At 38.5% G+C, this 14991-nt stretch overlaps 1 protein-coding gene across 7 annotated transcripts in view; it reads left to right on the top strand.

Moving 5' to 3' along the window:
• The window catches only part of pawr (PRKC, apoptosis, WT1, regulator), a 59594-nt gene that overhangs the window by 37864 nt on the left and 6739 nt on the right, over positions 1–14991 (top strand). For all 7 annotated transcript variants that reach the window (XM_031898948.1, XM_031898947.1, XM_031898945.1 and 4 more), the window contains exon 4: positions 7729–7766. In XM_031898948.1, coding sequence (XP_031754808.1) covers positions 7729–7766 — 38 coding nt within the window. The remainder of the gene's footprint in view (positions 1–7728; positions 7767–14991) is intronic.

Genomic DNA, 14991 nt, shown 5'->3' with positions numbered 1-14991 from the left:
AAGGTGGAATCACTGGGTGTCCCAAAACCTTAGGCACCTCCCCATTGATTAAGATTGCTTACCTTATACCCTGGGCTGGTGCTCCTATTGGCAGAAAATCGCACCAGCCCAGGGTACATGCAGGCAAGGCATCCTCTTCCTTTCTTCTCTTTTTGCAGCAATCCCAGGGTCTGCGCATGTGCAGTAAAGTCCAAAAGATGATTCTTTTTTTGTTAAAGAGTGGCTTTTCACTCTACTGCACATGCACAGCTGGCACAAATAAAGAAGACTGAGGAAGATTGCTGGCCTGCATGTGCCCAGGCTGGTGCGGTGGGAGCGCCAGCCTGGGGTATTAGGTAAGTGAATACAATCACTGGGGGGGTTCAAACAGAACACCACAAATAGTGGCTTTTTGAATTGTTTACAATTTTTCACAATTTTTCCAAAATGTAGGTTTTAAAAATTATTTTATTTCACTCCCCTCTCATATAAGAACTTAAAGCTAGGTCACAGACCTTAAAAGTTGTTTAATTGTTGTTTAATTGTCCCCAAAAGCAACTCCTATATCGATTGTTACAATTCTCTGTTACAGACTTTAGTAAAGCCCCCGCTCAGAAGTTCTAAACACAAAAGAGGAATTGTTGTAAAAGCAAAAGTGCTAATTGCTGCACCCACTGTGACTTTAGTCTTTTACCATAGGCCTACCTTTTTTTAGCATGCGTGCTGCTAATACATTTATATTTGTGCATTCTTTTTTGGGCTGTGTATGTTGTTGACTGGTTGCAAACTTTGCGATTTGTGCATATGATTAAGCATGTATCCTGTAAAGTGTTTTTAATTGTGAATGCATGGCATGTGTGGAATGCAGAGAACTGAGGTAGAACATAACTTCCTGTTAGTAAGCAAAAGACGTCCATGCAAGCAGCCTCCCCAGACCCATGCACTCTTTACTTATTGCCAGGAATTCCCAGAAAATAAACTACTTCCAGCAAAACTGGCTGCTTACTTATCGTCTGTGTATTTCTTTTAACAAATGCATAGAAACAAAAGCCATGTAACACTAAAGTGCGTATCCTTCTGGAGTCTACAAATATTAACATGTGTAGTTTTATCAACACTGCCTGTAAAGTACATATTTCACAGTATATCCTGAAGTTCAAGAAACTTACACTGTAAACAGTCACTAAAATAGGAAGAACAGTTTGAAGAATAAACTGCCTAAATGACTGTTCGGATTCTTGGGCATTTAGAAATGGTAAACACTGGTTTCTGCAGCTTGTTTCCAGACAGTTGCAGTATATAGGAGAGCGTGACGCCTTTTCTGAAAATGTATTGTCCATAACAGGACAGATTTATCAAATTGTCAGGTTAGAGCTCACCACAGGAAAAAATCACTTTCTCCTCATTCATAGGGGATTTTTAGAAGCATATTTATCAATTTTCTGATGAGTTCTAATCTCACATTTTGCTAAATCTGTCCCAATCTCTCTTGTTTTAGTGCATTTTTTAGTTTATAAACACCACATCTTTTTGCTTTCCAAGATTCTGCTAAGGTACAGTTGTAGTTCGCTGTTATCATTTATATAAAAATATGGGTGTAACATCTGTCACCGGCACAAATCCTAAATATTTTGTTTCTGAATCAGAAACAATAGCAGCTAAATAATCATCTCCCATTAAAGAGCAACTGTCACCAGCACATAAAAACAGATACTACTTTCACTTTCCATTTAACATGTGTAAAGTGCAAAACATTTGTTGTATTCACAGCCTGCGGCAACTTCACACTGTCTGTGTGGGGAAGGCACATAGACACTCCCACTTACACTCCCATGTCAGGCAGAAAAAACAGTGCTGGCCTGTGCTCCCTGATGCTGTGCTGTAATACAATGTGCTGGATTTTGTGTCCAGTGTGAGGTGCACAACACTGCCATTCCCCTAGGCAGGAATGTTCCATAGTTGTCTCTAAGGGGCACTCTCTTACCAAATTCATTACATTAATGTCATACCTCCCAACATTTTGAAAATGGAAAGAGGGACAAAAAGAAAGGCTGCGTGCGCTGCGGTGAAATTTTTGACCACGCCCATTTTTCTGCGACCACACCCCCTAAATACGACTGCAAGTCTCAGATCCCCCAAGAGACCCGTTTAACTTATTAGTTACAATTGTATCTAAGTGCAGGTGTAACTTTCTGGGCTCTCTGCCAAAAGCTACATTTTAATTAAATGTGAGAAACAATGTATCTAAGTGCAGGTGAAGATTGTTAACTTTCTGGGCTCTCTGCCAAAAGCTACTTTTTAATTAAATTTGTATCTTTTGTAGCATTCAGTGCAGGAGATCAAAGGGAAATGAGGGCCTTTTCAGTAAGAATCCGGAACTGTGAGTTGAGCTGTCAAAAGAGGGACTGTCCCGCGAAAATCGGAACAGTTTGGAGCTATGTAATGTAGAAGCAGTGTTTTGAATTCTTGGCTCGACTTCTTAGAGAAAGAGGACAAGCAACCCACTTTTAGCACTCTTTAGTGAGTTGGGTCTGCATGTTTGGGGGCTTTCTGCCCAAACATGTTATGCCTGGGAAATCATGACCCAGGCATGGCATACCAATAAAAAGTGTCTGTATCCTCTAAAAATGCTATGTTATGGGATGTTCATTTATTAAGAGCATATCACTCTTTCAACAGTTAATTTGCAGTGAATATTGATCTTCAAAATTGTGCAAATGCTCTTGGTTACTTAGTATGACGTGCTATTTAAACACAGTTTAGTATAAGTGAGACTTCCATTAATAATCCAGCAAGGCCAGCAGATCAGTCAAGTCAGAGCTTTTTTTTTTTTTTTTTTCCTTATTAAAATATATTTACTGTCAGATGTAGATGCATGAATAAAATACATCCTCCAACTATCTGATCAGATTTTACACTGGCGTATAGAGGATAATATTGTGCTGTTGCATGTTTACTTTTATTGCAGCCATTTTATTTATTGCTTTCTTCATTTTTTTCCCAAATCATGTTCAAATAGTACATTTTAATGTGAAATTTGTGATGATTTTTTTTTTTGCATTTAGTACCACATGTATTGAAGTTAAAGGAAAATGTTTGTATAGGGGTATCTGGAGTCTTATACTCTTGTTCTGTTGTGTACTCAGATGTGCAGTCTCCCCCCCCTTTTTTTTTTTTATAAGAGCCACAATTCTAACTTTCATTCTTTGTATCATGCCTGTGTTACTATGGAGTCTCGTGCTCCCTTACTGAGTTTTCTAGCAGAGAGAGAAGAGCTTGCTATTTATTTCTTGGCATGCCATTCAGATACTTTTGTTAAGAAAATCTAAAGAGGCTTAACAAACGGCATCTTTTCAGACTTCCTCTGAATGTATCTACTTTCCTTTCCTTAAAGGTACACTGTCATCAAAAAATAAAGCTCAGGATATCACATAAAGCAAAGGGCCATTTATAAGAAATACAGATTTATTCTAAATACCCTAATACAGGGGTCCCCAACCTTTCTTACTATTCAGCCACAGTCAAATGTAAAAAGACTTGGAGAGCAACACAAGCATCATAAAAGTTCATGGCGTTGCCAAATAAGGGCTAAGATTGGCTATTAGGCAGCCTCTATGCTCACTATCTGCTTCCAGGAGGCTTTATTTGGTAGTAAATCTTGTTTTTATTCAACCAAAACTTGCCACCAAGTCAGGAATTCAGAAGCAACTACCTGGTTTGGGGACACAGAGAGCAACATCCAAGGGGTTGGTGAGCAAAATGTTGCTCACGAGCCACTGGCTGGGGATCACTGCCCTAATACAGCACATGGGCAAGCTTACACAATAATTAAAGTACAATTTAAACTGCACTACCTATTGTTTTCAGTTTATTTAGGGTTTCCCAACTAGCAAGCTAAGCATACTTAAAGTGTGCGACTCACAATAAAATTCCTTCCCCCACCAAAGGGGCAGACTAAGAGAGCCCACACTCCAGCTGGGGGAAAAATAGTTTTTTGTTTTTTTAAAAACAGCCCCTACTAGCACTAGGCCACCCACACTTGGAGGGAGCTCCCAGTGTGGAGGGCCATGTTACATAGTGTGGTGGGTGCAACTTGTGGCACTCGCTCCTTATGTGCATGTCTGTGCCACAACTTGTCTGCCTGCCCTGGGAGCTCCCTCCCAGTGTGGGCAGCCTAACGCTGTAGGGGGCTATTTAAAAAAAAAAAAAAAAAACCAGGGTGCAGGCTGTATTAGCCTACACCTTTGATGGTGGGTGTAGTAATTTAAGGGTAATAGGTGCCCTTTAACCCCATAAAACTCGAGTTTACAATTAATGTATATGGTTATGTAAACCATTTAACACACAGATGTTTGCATGCACCCTTAAAAATACATGCGCTTAAGTGCTAGAAGTAACCTCAAATTGTGGGTACACTTTGATTGTAAGTGGACAAGTATTTGTCAGCAGTCAGTGTTTTTTAAGCAATGGCCTCCTTACAGACAAGTACATCTGAAGTTACACCCAGTTGCCATTCAGATCAATGGGGGGCAAGTCTAAAGCTTTTGACATGCTGAAATCACTAAATGTGCCATTGCGCTAAAATCGTATTTAATATCACATACAGTTGAACATACATGATACAATGCATTCAAGCCTTTGCAGACAGATTACAAAATACCATACCAAAAAAACCAATATAGCATTGCAGTTAAGGAAAGATGAAAACTAAGTAAGCTCTATCAGAAAGGTCCATGTAAATACATAGAGAACTGCTGCTCTGAGTCCTCAGTGAAAAGAAACATCACATTTCTTTTCTTCTATTCTGTGCACATGATCTTCTGTGTCAGACTTCCTTCTCTCAGCAAAATCCATCAGGACACAGCAGGAGCCAACTCAGTTTGCTTCTCTACCCCCCCTCCTCCCCCTTCCCCTTTCTGTTGCAGGCAGGGTAGTGAAGTCAGACCAAGCTAAAATGGCTGCAGCAATCTTAAACAAACATAGGGAACTTCTATGTCTGTTTACTCATGTATGGTAAAGCATTCTGCAGAATAATATAGCGTTCTCACTTGTACTATTGTGACTAATCTATTGGCAATAACATGCTTCAGTAGCTTTTCTTCTCCTTTAATCATCTTTAAAGATTTAATTTAATTTAATTTTACTCTTTGCATTTTCTATTTTCAAACAGAAATATTAATTTTTTTTTTCTTCAACCTTTAAAGGAGACGGAAAGGTAAAAACTAAGTAACCTTTATCAGAAAGGTCTATGTAAATACAGCCATACAGCACTCACAGAAACGCTGCACTGAGTTCTCTGTCAAAAGAAACAGGATTTGTTGTCTCTTTGTTTTCCTGTGCCAGAGACACGCAGCTCTCTCCTCTCTCCTACTCCCCTTTCCCTCAAGAATGCTGAGAACTCCCTCCTCCCCCCTTAGGAATGTGTGATATGAGCCAATCGGCAGGAAGCTTCCTCATAGTCTTACAAACTGCACATGTACACTGGTCTTGGTCTTGGTTCAGGAGCGAGGCATTATGGGAACTTTCTTTACAGAGCTCAGCGTTTTTTTTCCTATGAGGCTTCTGGTCCTCTTAACGGGAGAAATATGGGGAGACTTAAGGACACTATTGAGACAACTGAAGGTATGCCTGCAGCTTGAGAGTAACTCTTTATTAGCCTTTCCTTCTCCTTTAATGCTTTCTATCACTAGCTCCTATCCTAACCTACATAGCGAACAACACACTATGTAAAAGTCAGCAGCAAGTTGTTTTTTGTTTTTTTTTTTTTTTTAAATATGTCCAGATTGATAGGTCATATGAACTGCTCCAGTTTTAAATCACTTAGGTGATTTGATGCTAAAGGATTGGTGTGTGCTCAGTAGTGGGAGGGCCATGCACAATCTTTGTTGGTGAGCGCTCCTGCTCTGGTGTGGAAAGCACACTCACAAATATTCTCTAATGCGCAAACGCTTCCCACTGGTCTCTGCAAGTGCACATGTATGCCGGTTTTGGAGTAGGAGCATGGCATGATGGGTATTTCCATTAAAGAACTCTGCTTCTGATCTTGAAATTGCAAGCTTTGCATCATATTCCTGAGGTTAAAACGTGCATGATTCAGCATTTCACCAAGAAATACTTTTGGAAGACATTAGCTTACTTTGTGGGATTTTTGGTTTCTGTGCATTTTTAAGTTCTTTTAGTTTCATTCAGCATTTTTCAATTATCCTTCCTATTTCAGAGTTTTTCCCTAAGATAGGCTGAATAGGCTGTTTTGTTTTCTGCAATAAAGTTTGAGCTACCAGGAATGTTGCAAATGGCACACACAGCCAGGCCTTTTTGTTTGCTGTTGGAATGAATGCGGTTCAGAGTATACAGATACACAAAACGTAGTGGTGGGCTTTTTTAGGGTGAAGACACACTGAGCTACTAGTAGAGGCAATACTCATTATTGTCTATGGCAGGCTATTTTCTGGCCTTTAGAAGCCAAGACAAGTAGCTAGTACTAGTAGCTCAGTGTGTCTTCACCCTTAAGAGGAGGACTATCCAACTGTCCTTGGGCCTGATGTGGTAACCTAAGGGATTATTATGTCCTATGGTTTTCTCAAGGGCTCCATGAAATGTATATGACATCATCTTTTTTTTTTTATATAATATGCCCTTTAATATGTGGTAAAACAAACAATAGTTTGCAAGAATATTTTTTTTTTTTTTTTTTGTATTTCAGCAAAACTTTATTGAAGTTGCATAATAATTGAATATTTATTTTCAAATGTAATTCATTTATTTTCTGCCATCCTGCTAGGTTCTCTGACATTAAGAGTAATTACCATAAATGTATCCTGCCATGCTTTATTTTAGGGGTTTGCCCTGTTGGTTAAATACTGGATCTACACCAAACATTAAAGAATAAGTAAGTTTTTTCTATCAGTAAAATTACTCTAAACAGCCAGAATTACCTACCTTTGTCCCAGCATTCTCTCTGACCTGTTTCCTCAGTCAGAAGGTGTTTCTTTTTCTTTCCTTCCTAGTGCAGAGTGAAGCCCCGCCCCCACTTCCTGTTCATTTCTCTGCTAATGCACAGACTGGCTCCTGCTGCCACCAGGCATGCGCAAAATGCTCTCCAGGTCGACAACAGTAGTCGAATTGAAGAGAGAACTGAACAGGAAGTGGGGGCGGGGCTTCACTCTGCACAAGGAAGCAAAGAAAAACAAACACCTTCTGACTGAGGAACCAGGTCAGAGAGAATGCTGGGACAAAGGTAGGTAATTCTGGAGGCTGTTTAGAGTAACTTTACTGATAGAAAAAAAGGTTTTCTTATTCTTTAAGGAATACTAATACTGAGTAAAATAAATGTTTTACTGAGTAGTAACATACCAGGGCGTAAATCACAGATCACAGTAGAATACTATACAGATTTTTTTGTGCTTTGCTGTTTTACTTTTCATTATACTCTATTTGATCATTTCAATGTGAAAATATTCTAACAAAGGATACATATCTACTCCCTTCCATACCTTCAAAAAAAACATTATTAGTAACAGTTTGGTTCTATTAATCAAGGGAAATTACTGATACATGTGATTCTTTAATAAGGACTAATAATTTTGTTACATCTAGATGCTCTGCTGGTTCCTCCTGTCTAGCTATGCAGATAAATATTATGTGGGTTGCAATGACACATTGTAGAATCTGGGATCTGAATTACTTGTCAACAACCATGTTTATCTTTAAACCAATACTAAAATCTATTCTATTTTGTGTTTTCTTTAGGAAACTGCGAGAACTGCAGGATCCAACCGATATAAAAGGTAAGAAGGATATCATTCCATACATCTGAGGTGTTCGAATGCAAGCTTCTTGATGCAAAAAGGGAACATATTAAATACTTAAAGGAGAAGGAAAGCCTAAGTCACTTGGGGGTGCCAAAATGTTAGGCACCCCCAAGTGACTTTATTCACTTACCTTGTACTCTGGGCTGGTGCCGCTGTTAGGAGAAAACAGCACCAGCCCTGGGTACCTGTAGCGAGCGCTTCCTTCTTCCACGTTTCTTCTGCCGACAAAATCCCTGGACCGGCGCATGCACAGTAGAGTGAAAAGCCGACTTTGTTGTTAAAGTTTGGCTTTTCACTCTAATGCGCATGTGCAAGGACACCAACGCGGAAGAAGGAAGCGCTCGCAGCTACCCCAGGCTGGTTCGATTCTCTCTTAACAGGGGCACCAGCCTGGGGTACAAGGTAAGCGATTAAAGTCACTGGGGGGTGTCTCACATTTTGGCACCCCCAAGTGACTTAGGCTTTCCTTCTCCTTTTTCTGGTTTCAAGGTCATTTTCTTTCCAATAAATGTACACTAGTGTCTTTTTATTTCATATCACTTTTGATAAGCTTTTTTTAATCAAAGTTTATATTCATCAAACAATCCTTCATTACACCAAATCTTACTTTTCAGACATTTGGCGTTGTAGCTGTCTGTTTTTGAAGATATTTAGGGAAAGATGCACACCCTTTCTGGAGCTCTTTCTAGGGGTGGCATTTTTCTTTGACCTTTTAAGCTCTATGCACAGGACACCAACCATAGAGTAAAGTTGTTGCCTAAAGATATGGGCATTGTCAGACTGGATGGTCAGGAGCCCACTGGGCCAGCACCTCAAGGGCCCAGAAACTACCCCCATGCCTGACTTGCGTACCTTCTGTCCCACCTAGTACCTCCTTCCTCTAGCCATTTTGCGGCCACAGCAAAGTAATTATGGGAGGTCTCAGATTCCAGACTGCTGGGTAGGCTGGGTCTATGAGGAATGGGGCCTACTGGGTTTTTTCCCGGTGCCCCACTGGCCCATTCAGACCCTGGATAAGGTTTTTTAAGGGATAAGCTTAAAATAAAGGACCTTCTCTGTAACTTTGCCACAGAGAGTCCTTGCCCAAGTTTTCAAATTCTTTGAAAAGTTGTGTGTTGCAACTCTGGTGCCAGTATATGCTCTGCAAGTGAATTGGGGTCTTTGTAGGTGTACAGATAGTCTTTTTTTTATTTTATCACAAAAATTGCCCACCTTCTTCGTGCAAGCTTTAAAGGAGAACAGCACCCTGCTCTCTCCATCAGCCATGCACTACCCGGTCAAGTGAAAAAGTATCTTTGCACCTACTATAAAAATGTGCAACGGAATTGGCAGGCATCATCGTGCACTGATTTGGATGCATTTCTTTCAGATTGCAAGTGCAAGAGCATGTGCAGTTGACCCGAATGGGAACTAGCATCAACTGCTCCTATTCCAGCTGGAGGGCCAAGAAGGCCCTTTTATACTAGTCACCTTTATACTAGCAGCCAGGCAGTAGTTTGAATGTTGGAATGGAAGATAAGAGTGCTTCTATTTGAATATATATTTTTTTTTTATAAAAATGTATCATTTTTATTGCATCTGCTGCAATAAAAAAATTAAAGTAAAGATTTTTTTTGGTTGACAAATAATTAACTGAAAAATGAAGAACAGTTAAAAAAAAAAATGAATTAGACTAACAAATGGAGACTCAAAGAGGGTGGAGAGCTTGCCATATTTCCAGTTTTGCTATCTATTTTACTGTTAAACACTTGTGGTCAGTTTAGTAATGGCAGTATACAAAAAAACGATGCGTTTTTGATAAAGCAGTTGTTTGCACATTTGGCATCTGCTTGCATATTTTTAACATTTTATAAAAGCTAAAAGAGAAAAATAAACAGAGCTAAATATGGGCAAATGTATCTCAGAGCCATCTCTTGTAATAATGTGGTTGGAAATCCTATTGCAGCTGAAAAGAATTTGGAATTCCAATTTTCTGCCAAGCTCTGCTTCTGATTATTTATCTAGCATTATTTGGTTTCAGCAAGTAATGTAACCCTCTTACTGAACTATGGAGTCCCTCAAGCTGGAAAGTTTTGTGACTAATGTTTTCTACTTAGTGCCTGATTGTTAATTACTTCTGGCATGTAACTTGTATAATACTTCATTTTAACAGCTTCTGACAAAGCTTACTGCTCAAATACATATTCATTCATGATTTCAAGGTTTCTACTCCTTTGTTTGATTGTCAGCTTTCAGGACAGGCATCCTTCCACTTCTTGTTATCCTTTCCATGTATATTTATGTTTAACTCTTTACATGCAAAACTGTTTTATAACTGTAGTGTACAGGTGTGGGATGTATTATATAAAAATACTTGGGACCAGGGTTTTCCAGATAAGCTTAGTTACCAAGGCACTGTTGTATTATTACAGAAAAAAAGGAAACTATAAAAAATAAAAGTGGATTCTATGGTAGATGGCGTTCCTGTAATTCTGAGCTTTTTGGACATATGATTTTGGATTAAAGTCTCCATACCTATATATTTCATTAATGTTTATGCGATATTAGGATAATCTATAATATAAAGGGAAACTATCACTCCCGTTTGAGACCAACAGTTAGGACTTGCAGGATATCCTCCCCTTTAGTTTGTAGTTTTCCTATGTGACATGAAATGCAAAACACCTTTTTTGCATTTTAGCTTTGTAAATTAGTGTTGTGATTTTTAAAACTTAAGAATTGTTTAAAGGAGAAGGAAATGTGAAATCACTGGGGAGGTGCCAAATGTTAGAATCACCTGCCCAGGGTATGAGGTAACATTTATCACCCTCCCAGGGATTTCACCTTTTCTTCTCCTTTAAGAGTGTGGTTAAAACCAGGGACACTGCTGCTCATGCAGAGAGTGCAATAGCGCTTTCAGTTTTTTAGTTTCTCAACTCGCCTCATGGCAGCAGTGAGGCGAGTGCTTCTTACATTATCCTCCGACACTAAAACCCTAAGCATTCTCTAGGTCTCCGTAAGGCAGCACTAAGGGCAGAAATGCCCTCAAGTAAAAGAAATGAGGCGCACTAGCTATAGTTAAGAACAGGGAGCCAATGTTCATGCATAGTAATGCCCACATATATTTTATATTAGACATACTTTTCAGAGAGTTATACATGGTAAATAGAGAGATGTAATTTTTATAGTATAAAAAAAGTAATATTATTGTATTGTTGTTGTTTACTATAAATTGATATCTGAAATTCAAATAAATATGTATATATGCGCGTTTCATCAATAAATGGGCACTTTTCCAGAGCTCTTTTATAAGTTCCTCCTCCTCTTAAAGGATCAGTAACACCAAAAAATGAAAGTGTATAAAAGTAATTACAGTATAATGTACTGTTGCCCTGCATTGCTACAACTGGTGTGTTTGACTCAGAAAGACTACTATAGTTTATATATAAGTTGCTGTGTAGCTGTGAAGGCAGCCATTCAAGCTGGAAAAAAGGAGAAAAGGCACAGGTTACATAGCAGATAACTAGTAGATAAGCCCCATATAATGGGGGGTTTATCCGTTATCTGCTAAGTAACCTGTGCCTTTTCCCCTTTGAATGGCTGCCCCCATGGCTACACAGCAGCTTTATTTATATAAACTATAGTAGTCTTTCTGAGGAAAACACACCAGTTGTAGCAAGTGTACACAGTGCTTTACAAGGAAACAACACAAAACGGGTATAGTTATTAGAAATTAAACAGTAAGAATAGATAAATACATGTTAAGTTCCATGTACACAGGTTGGATGGACACAGGCACTATTTTGTCTGAACGTTTAATGTCTTCTCTGAAAATGTAAAATAATTTAATAGACACTGAGATATGGAGAGAACAACATGTTCATTTGATACATTTAGTTTATAGAACTTATACCTCTCATAAACTTACCGTATATACTCTAGTATAAGCCGATCCGAATATAAGCCGAGGTACCTAATTTTACCTAAGAAAACTGGAAAAACTTATTGACTCAAGTATAAGCCTAGGGTGGGAAATGCAGCCACTACTGCTAAGTTTCAATATCAATCAAATAACAGATAAATAAATAATAGATAACTTTAGGGAAAGAAAAATGCTACAGCAGCAGACAAAAGCAAGTTTGGGAAGGCTAAGGAAGCTTCCATACTAATTGTCAAGTACTTGCCATCCTGCTGTGTGCTTTGCATGACTAGAGGATTACAGAATAGAAAGAAAGCAACCACTTTACCTTCGTTACATATCATATCTAGAGTTGTTCCCATTTTCCCAACTATTGCAGCGACTTAATCTCGAACTTCCAGGTTTGCCAGAAATAATGCGCATATATCAGAAGCACTGACAGTGAATGGCCGCCCCATTTAGGCGCACCGCGGCGCCGCGCTTGATGCCCGTCCCATTGGTTCCTCAATCAGAAGCTCTAAAAGTGCTTGTGTGCGTCCCTTAAGGGTACAGCGCCGCGCATGATGTCCTGCGCACTGCGCGTCAGGTCATCCACGGGGGGGGGGGGGGGTTACTTTTTCAGCACATTTTTAGTGCTGAAAAACTCGGTTTATACTCGAGTATATACGGTACTTGTCAAACTGGGGTTGTTGTTAAATGTAAAAACCCAGCTCCTGATATATTTCATTTTATGTGGTTATGCCCTACAATAACTCACCTGTGGTCAGATATTGGTAAGATAATTTCATCTAAACTGAACAGTACATTGAAACTAAATCCCCTAATTTGTTTATTAAGCCTGCCAAAAATAGAACAGCCAAATCCAATAGAATTCCTCTAATTTCTTTTTTCGGCAGTAAGAAGGTCAATTTTTAAATATTGGATTAGCCCACTGACTCCTAAAAACAGGATATATTCAGTTATTGATCTCAGTTATGTTAATATGAGAGCATTAACGTTAGATATAGTAACAAGAAATTTAGAAACAATTACCTGACAAAATGGTCTCCTTACTTTAAAATAGGAAAATATTTGTTAAGATTTAACTGCTGATATGTAATTCATACTCTTGGGTCATGGCAGAGCTTTATCGTTATTTTATTGTTATCATGCTTTAGTTTATTTTGTATTTTCTTCTTGATTATTATGGTTACGTATAACGTATGCACTGTGTTACAAAACTTTACACTGTTGAAATGAACAGCTACATGTAATAACATCTTGTTAGCATGTATTGTTCACATTTTATTGTGGTTTCATACAAATACCAATAAAACTTAATGCAAAAGAACGGAAGAGAAGACTGACAGAAACAAAAGGGGTGGGGGGCTTATACTAGCCAATGTGCAATAATCCCAAGTGCTGTAGAATAGGAGAATGGTTATAGCAACCTGAAACTTGTATTCAACAGTAAATGCACTCTCAAATTCCTTTAGTGGGAACCAGTAGCAAAGAAAGGCATTCCACAGATATTGCTTTTGTAGCAAAGGGAACATTACAGGGAATTCACTTCACCTAAGGTGTACTTCTTGGGTGGTCTAAGTTACTGAATCCATACATCTGCACAATACCATCTCTCTACATAAATACCGTATGTAGTGAAGGAATGTTTTCCGTGTAATCCGTTCTATGTCCTCTGATCTTGTCTAAACTGTACATACTGTGAGATGAATGAATATAAATTGGAGTCTTCATTACAGACCTGTGTACATTTGCGAATTATGTTTCTTGGCAAATGTACATGGAGATAATTTATCATGGATTCTTTTTAAACAGTAATGATGGTTGCCATTAAAATAATGTGTATAAAATAACACCAATTCATTAAGATTAATAGACTTGAGTTAAATTAAAATTGACACAATGTTTTTGTCAAGGGTACCATAGGGTGTTGTAACTGAGCCCTGTTTATTAAAAATATGCAGCTCAATATCTGATATAAACTTACTCCAGATGGCTAATGACCACATTAGAAGAAGGAATGCCAATTGCTAATTGATGGACTCAAGAAGAGCACCCAACATAATCAATAGAAAACTGAATTTGATTTCTTAAAACTACCAAGCCAATTGGAATGCGTAAAAAAAAACAAAACTGAAAATGCTTTGATAAATGTGCTAAATTTTGAAACATTTGAGGAAAATTTTCTACCATTCAAAAATCTAGATAGTTAGGAATCCTTTAGAAATCCCCAGTTCAAGTTTTAGGCATCCTAATAGTTGGGCTTGATAAAGCTTGATAAAAGGCCATACAAGGCCTGGAATGTTGCTGTAATGCAATAGTGTGCAAAAAGCGGTTCTGTTCAGATTGTTCTGCAGTTTTTTTTTATGATAGCTAACATTTCCTGAAATGAAAAAACGTAACCAGTTTGGGTGCATAATCAATGACATGCAGCTTGACTGGGTTTGGCTGTGTGCCACTTGTGCCATGGTCTTTTAGCACAATTACAATTTCAGCTTGAATGGCTGACTCCATGCCTATACAGTAGCTTATTTATATAAAGTATAGCAGTGCACGGTAACTGTATATTATTTTTAAAAGCATGAAAAAAGTGATGGACTAACCTAACTCGATTACACTGATTTCTTCCAAAAACAACTGTTGTGGTTCATTGGATAGAATGGTTATCTTCATGTCTGACCCCCCAGATTATTTAGGAGAGAAAATACTAACTACAAACTAAACTAAACTAAAAGTCTGGAAATTGGTTGAAAGGGAAGTTCAAGCATACATATTTTAGTTTTGAATGTAAAATAACATGCCAGGCACAAAAAAGGGTCAAAGCCTAAGCATAAAGCAAGTGCCAGCACTCTTTGAGCCCAGAATGTACATACAGTTGCCAGCTGGCTGGTAAAAATGATGTAGTAATAGGTAGTGCATGTGGTATCCTGAAGTGTGCAAGGAAAGACCACTAACCAATACTATATGCTCTGGTAGATTCTGTTGAAATATTTGCAACTTTTGAAGAAGCAGTGTTTTTTAATCAAAGTGGTAGGAGGCATAGCGCAGGATGTGAAGGATTTCCAGCAGTTTGAATGCGGGGGCCAGTGTTTTGCCCTAGGCAGGTGCCTCTTCTGCATACCCCAAGTTCCGGCCCCGTGATGCAGAAAAAAATGTTTTGAATATATTTTACCTGCTAAAAATGTGATTATATCAAAGCTTCAGAAATTGAAATGAGGGGTGGGTGTGTCCTTTTATTCTCCCACAGAATTACTATTGTTGTAAAAAGGATGTTCATTAAAATATTCTCAATTGTTATTTGTT

This window comes from Xenopus tropicalis, chromosome 3 (assembly GCF_000004195.4).
Source record: "Xenopus tropicalis strain Nigerian chromosome 3, UCB_Xtro_10.0, whole genome shotgun sequence".
Taxonomy (NCBI): Eukaryota; Metazoa; Chordata; class Amphibia; order Anura; family Pipidae; genus Xenopus; species Xenopus tropicalis.
The sequence above is the reverse complement of the archived record's forward strand: the minus strand, read 5'-3'. Positions and strand labels throughout refer to the sequence as shown.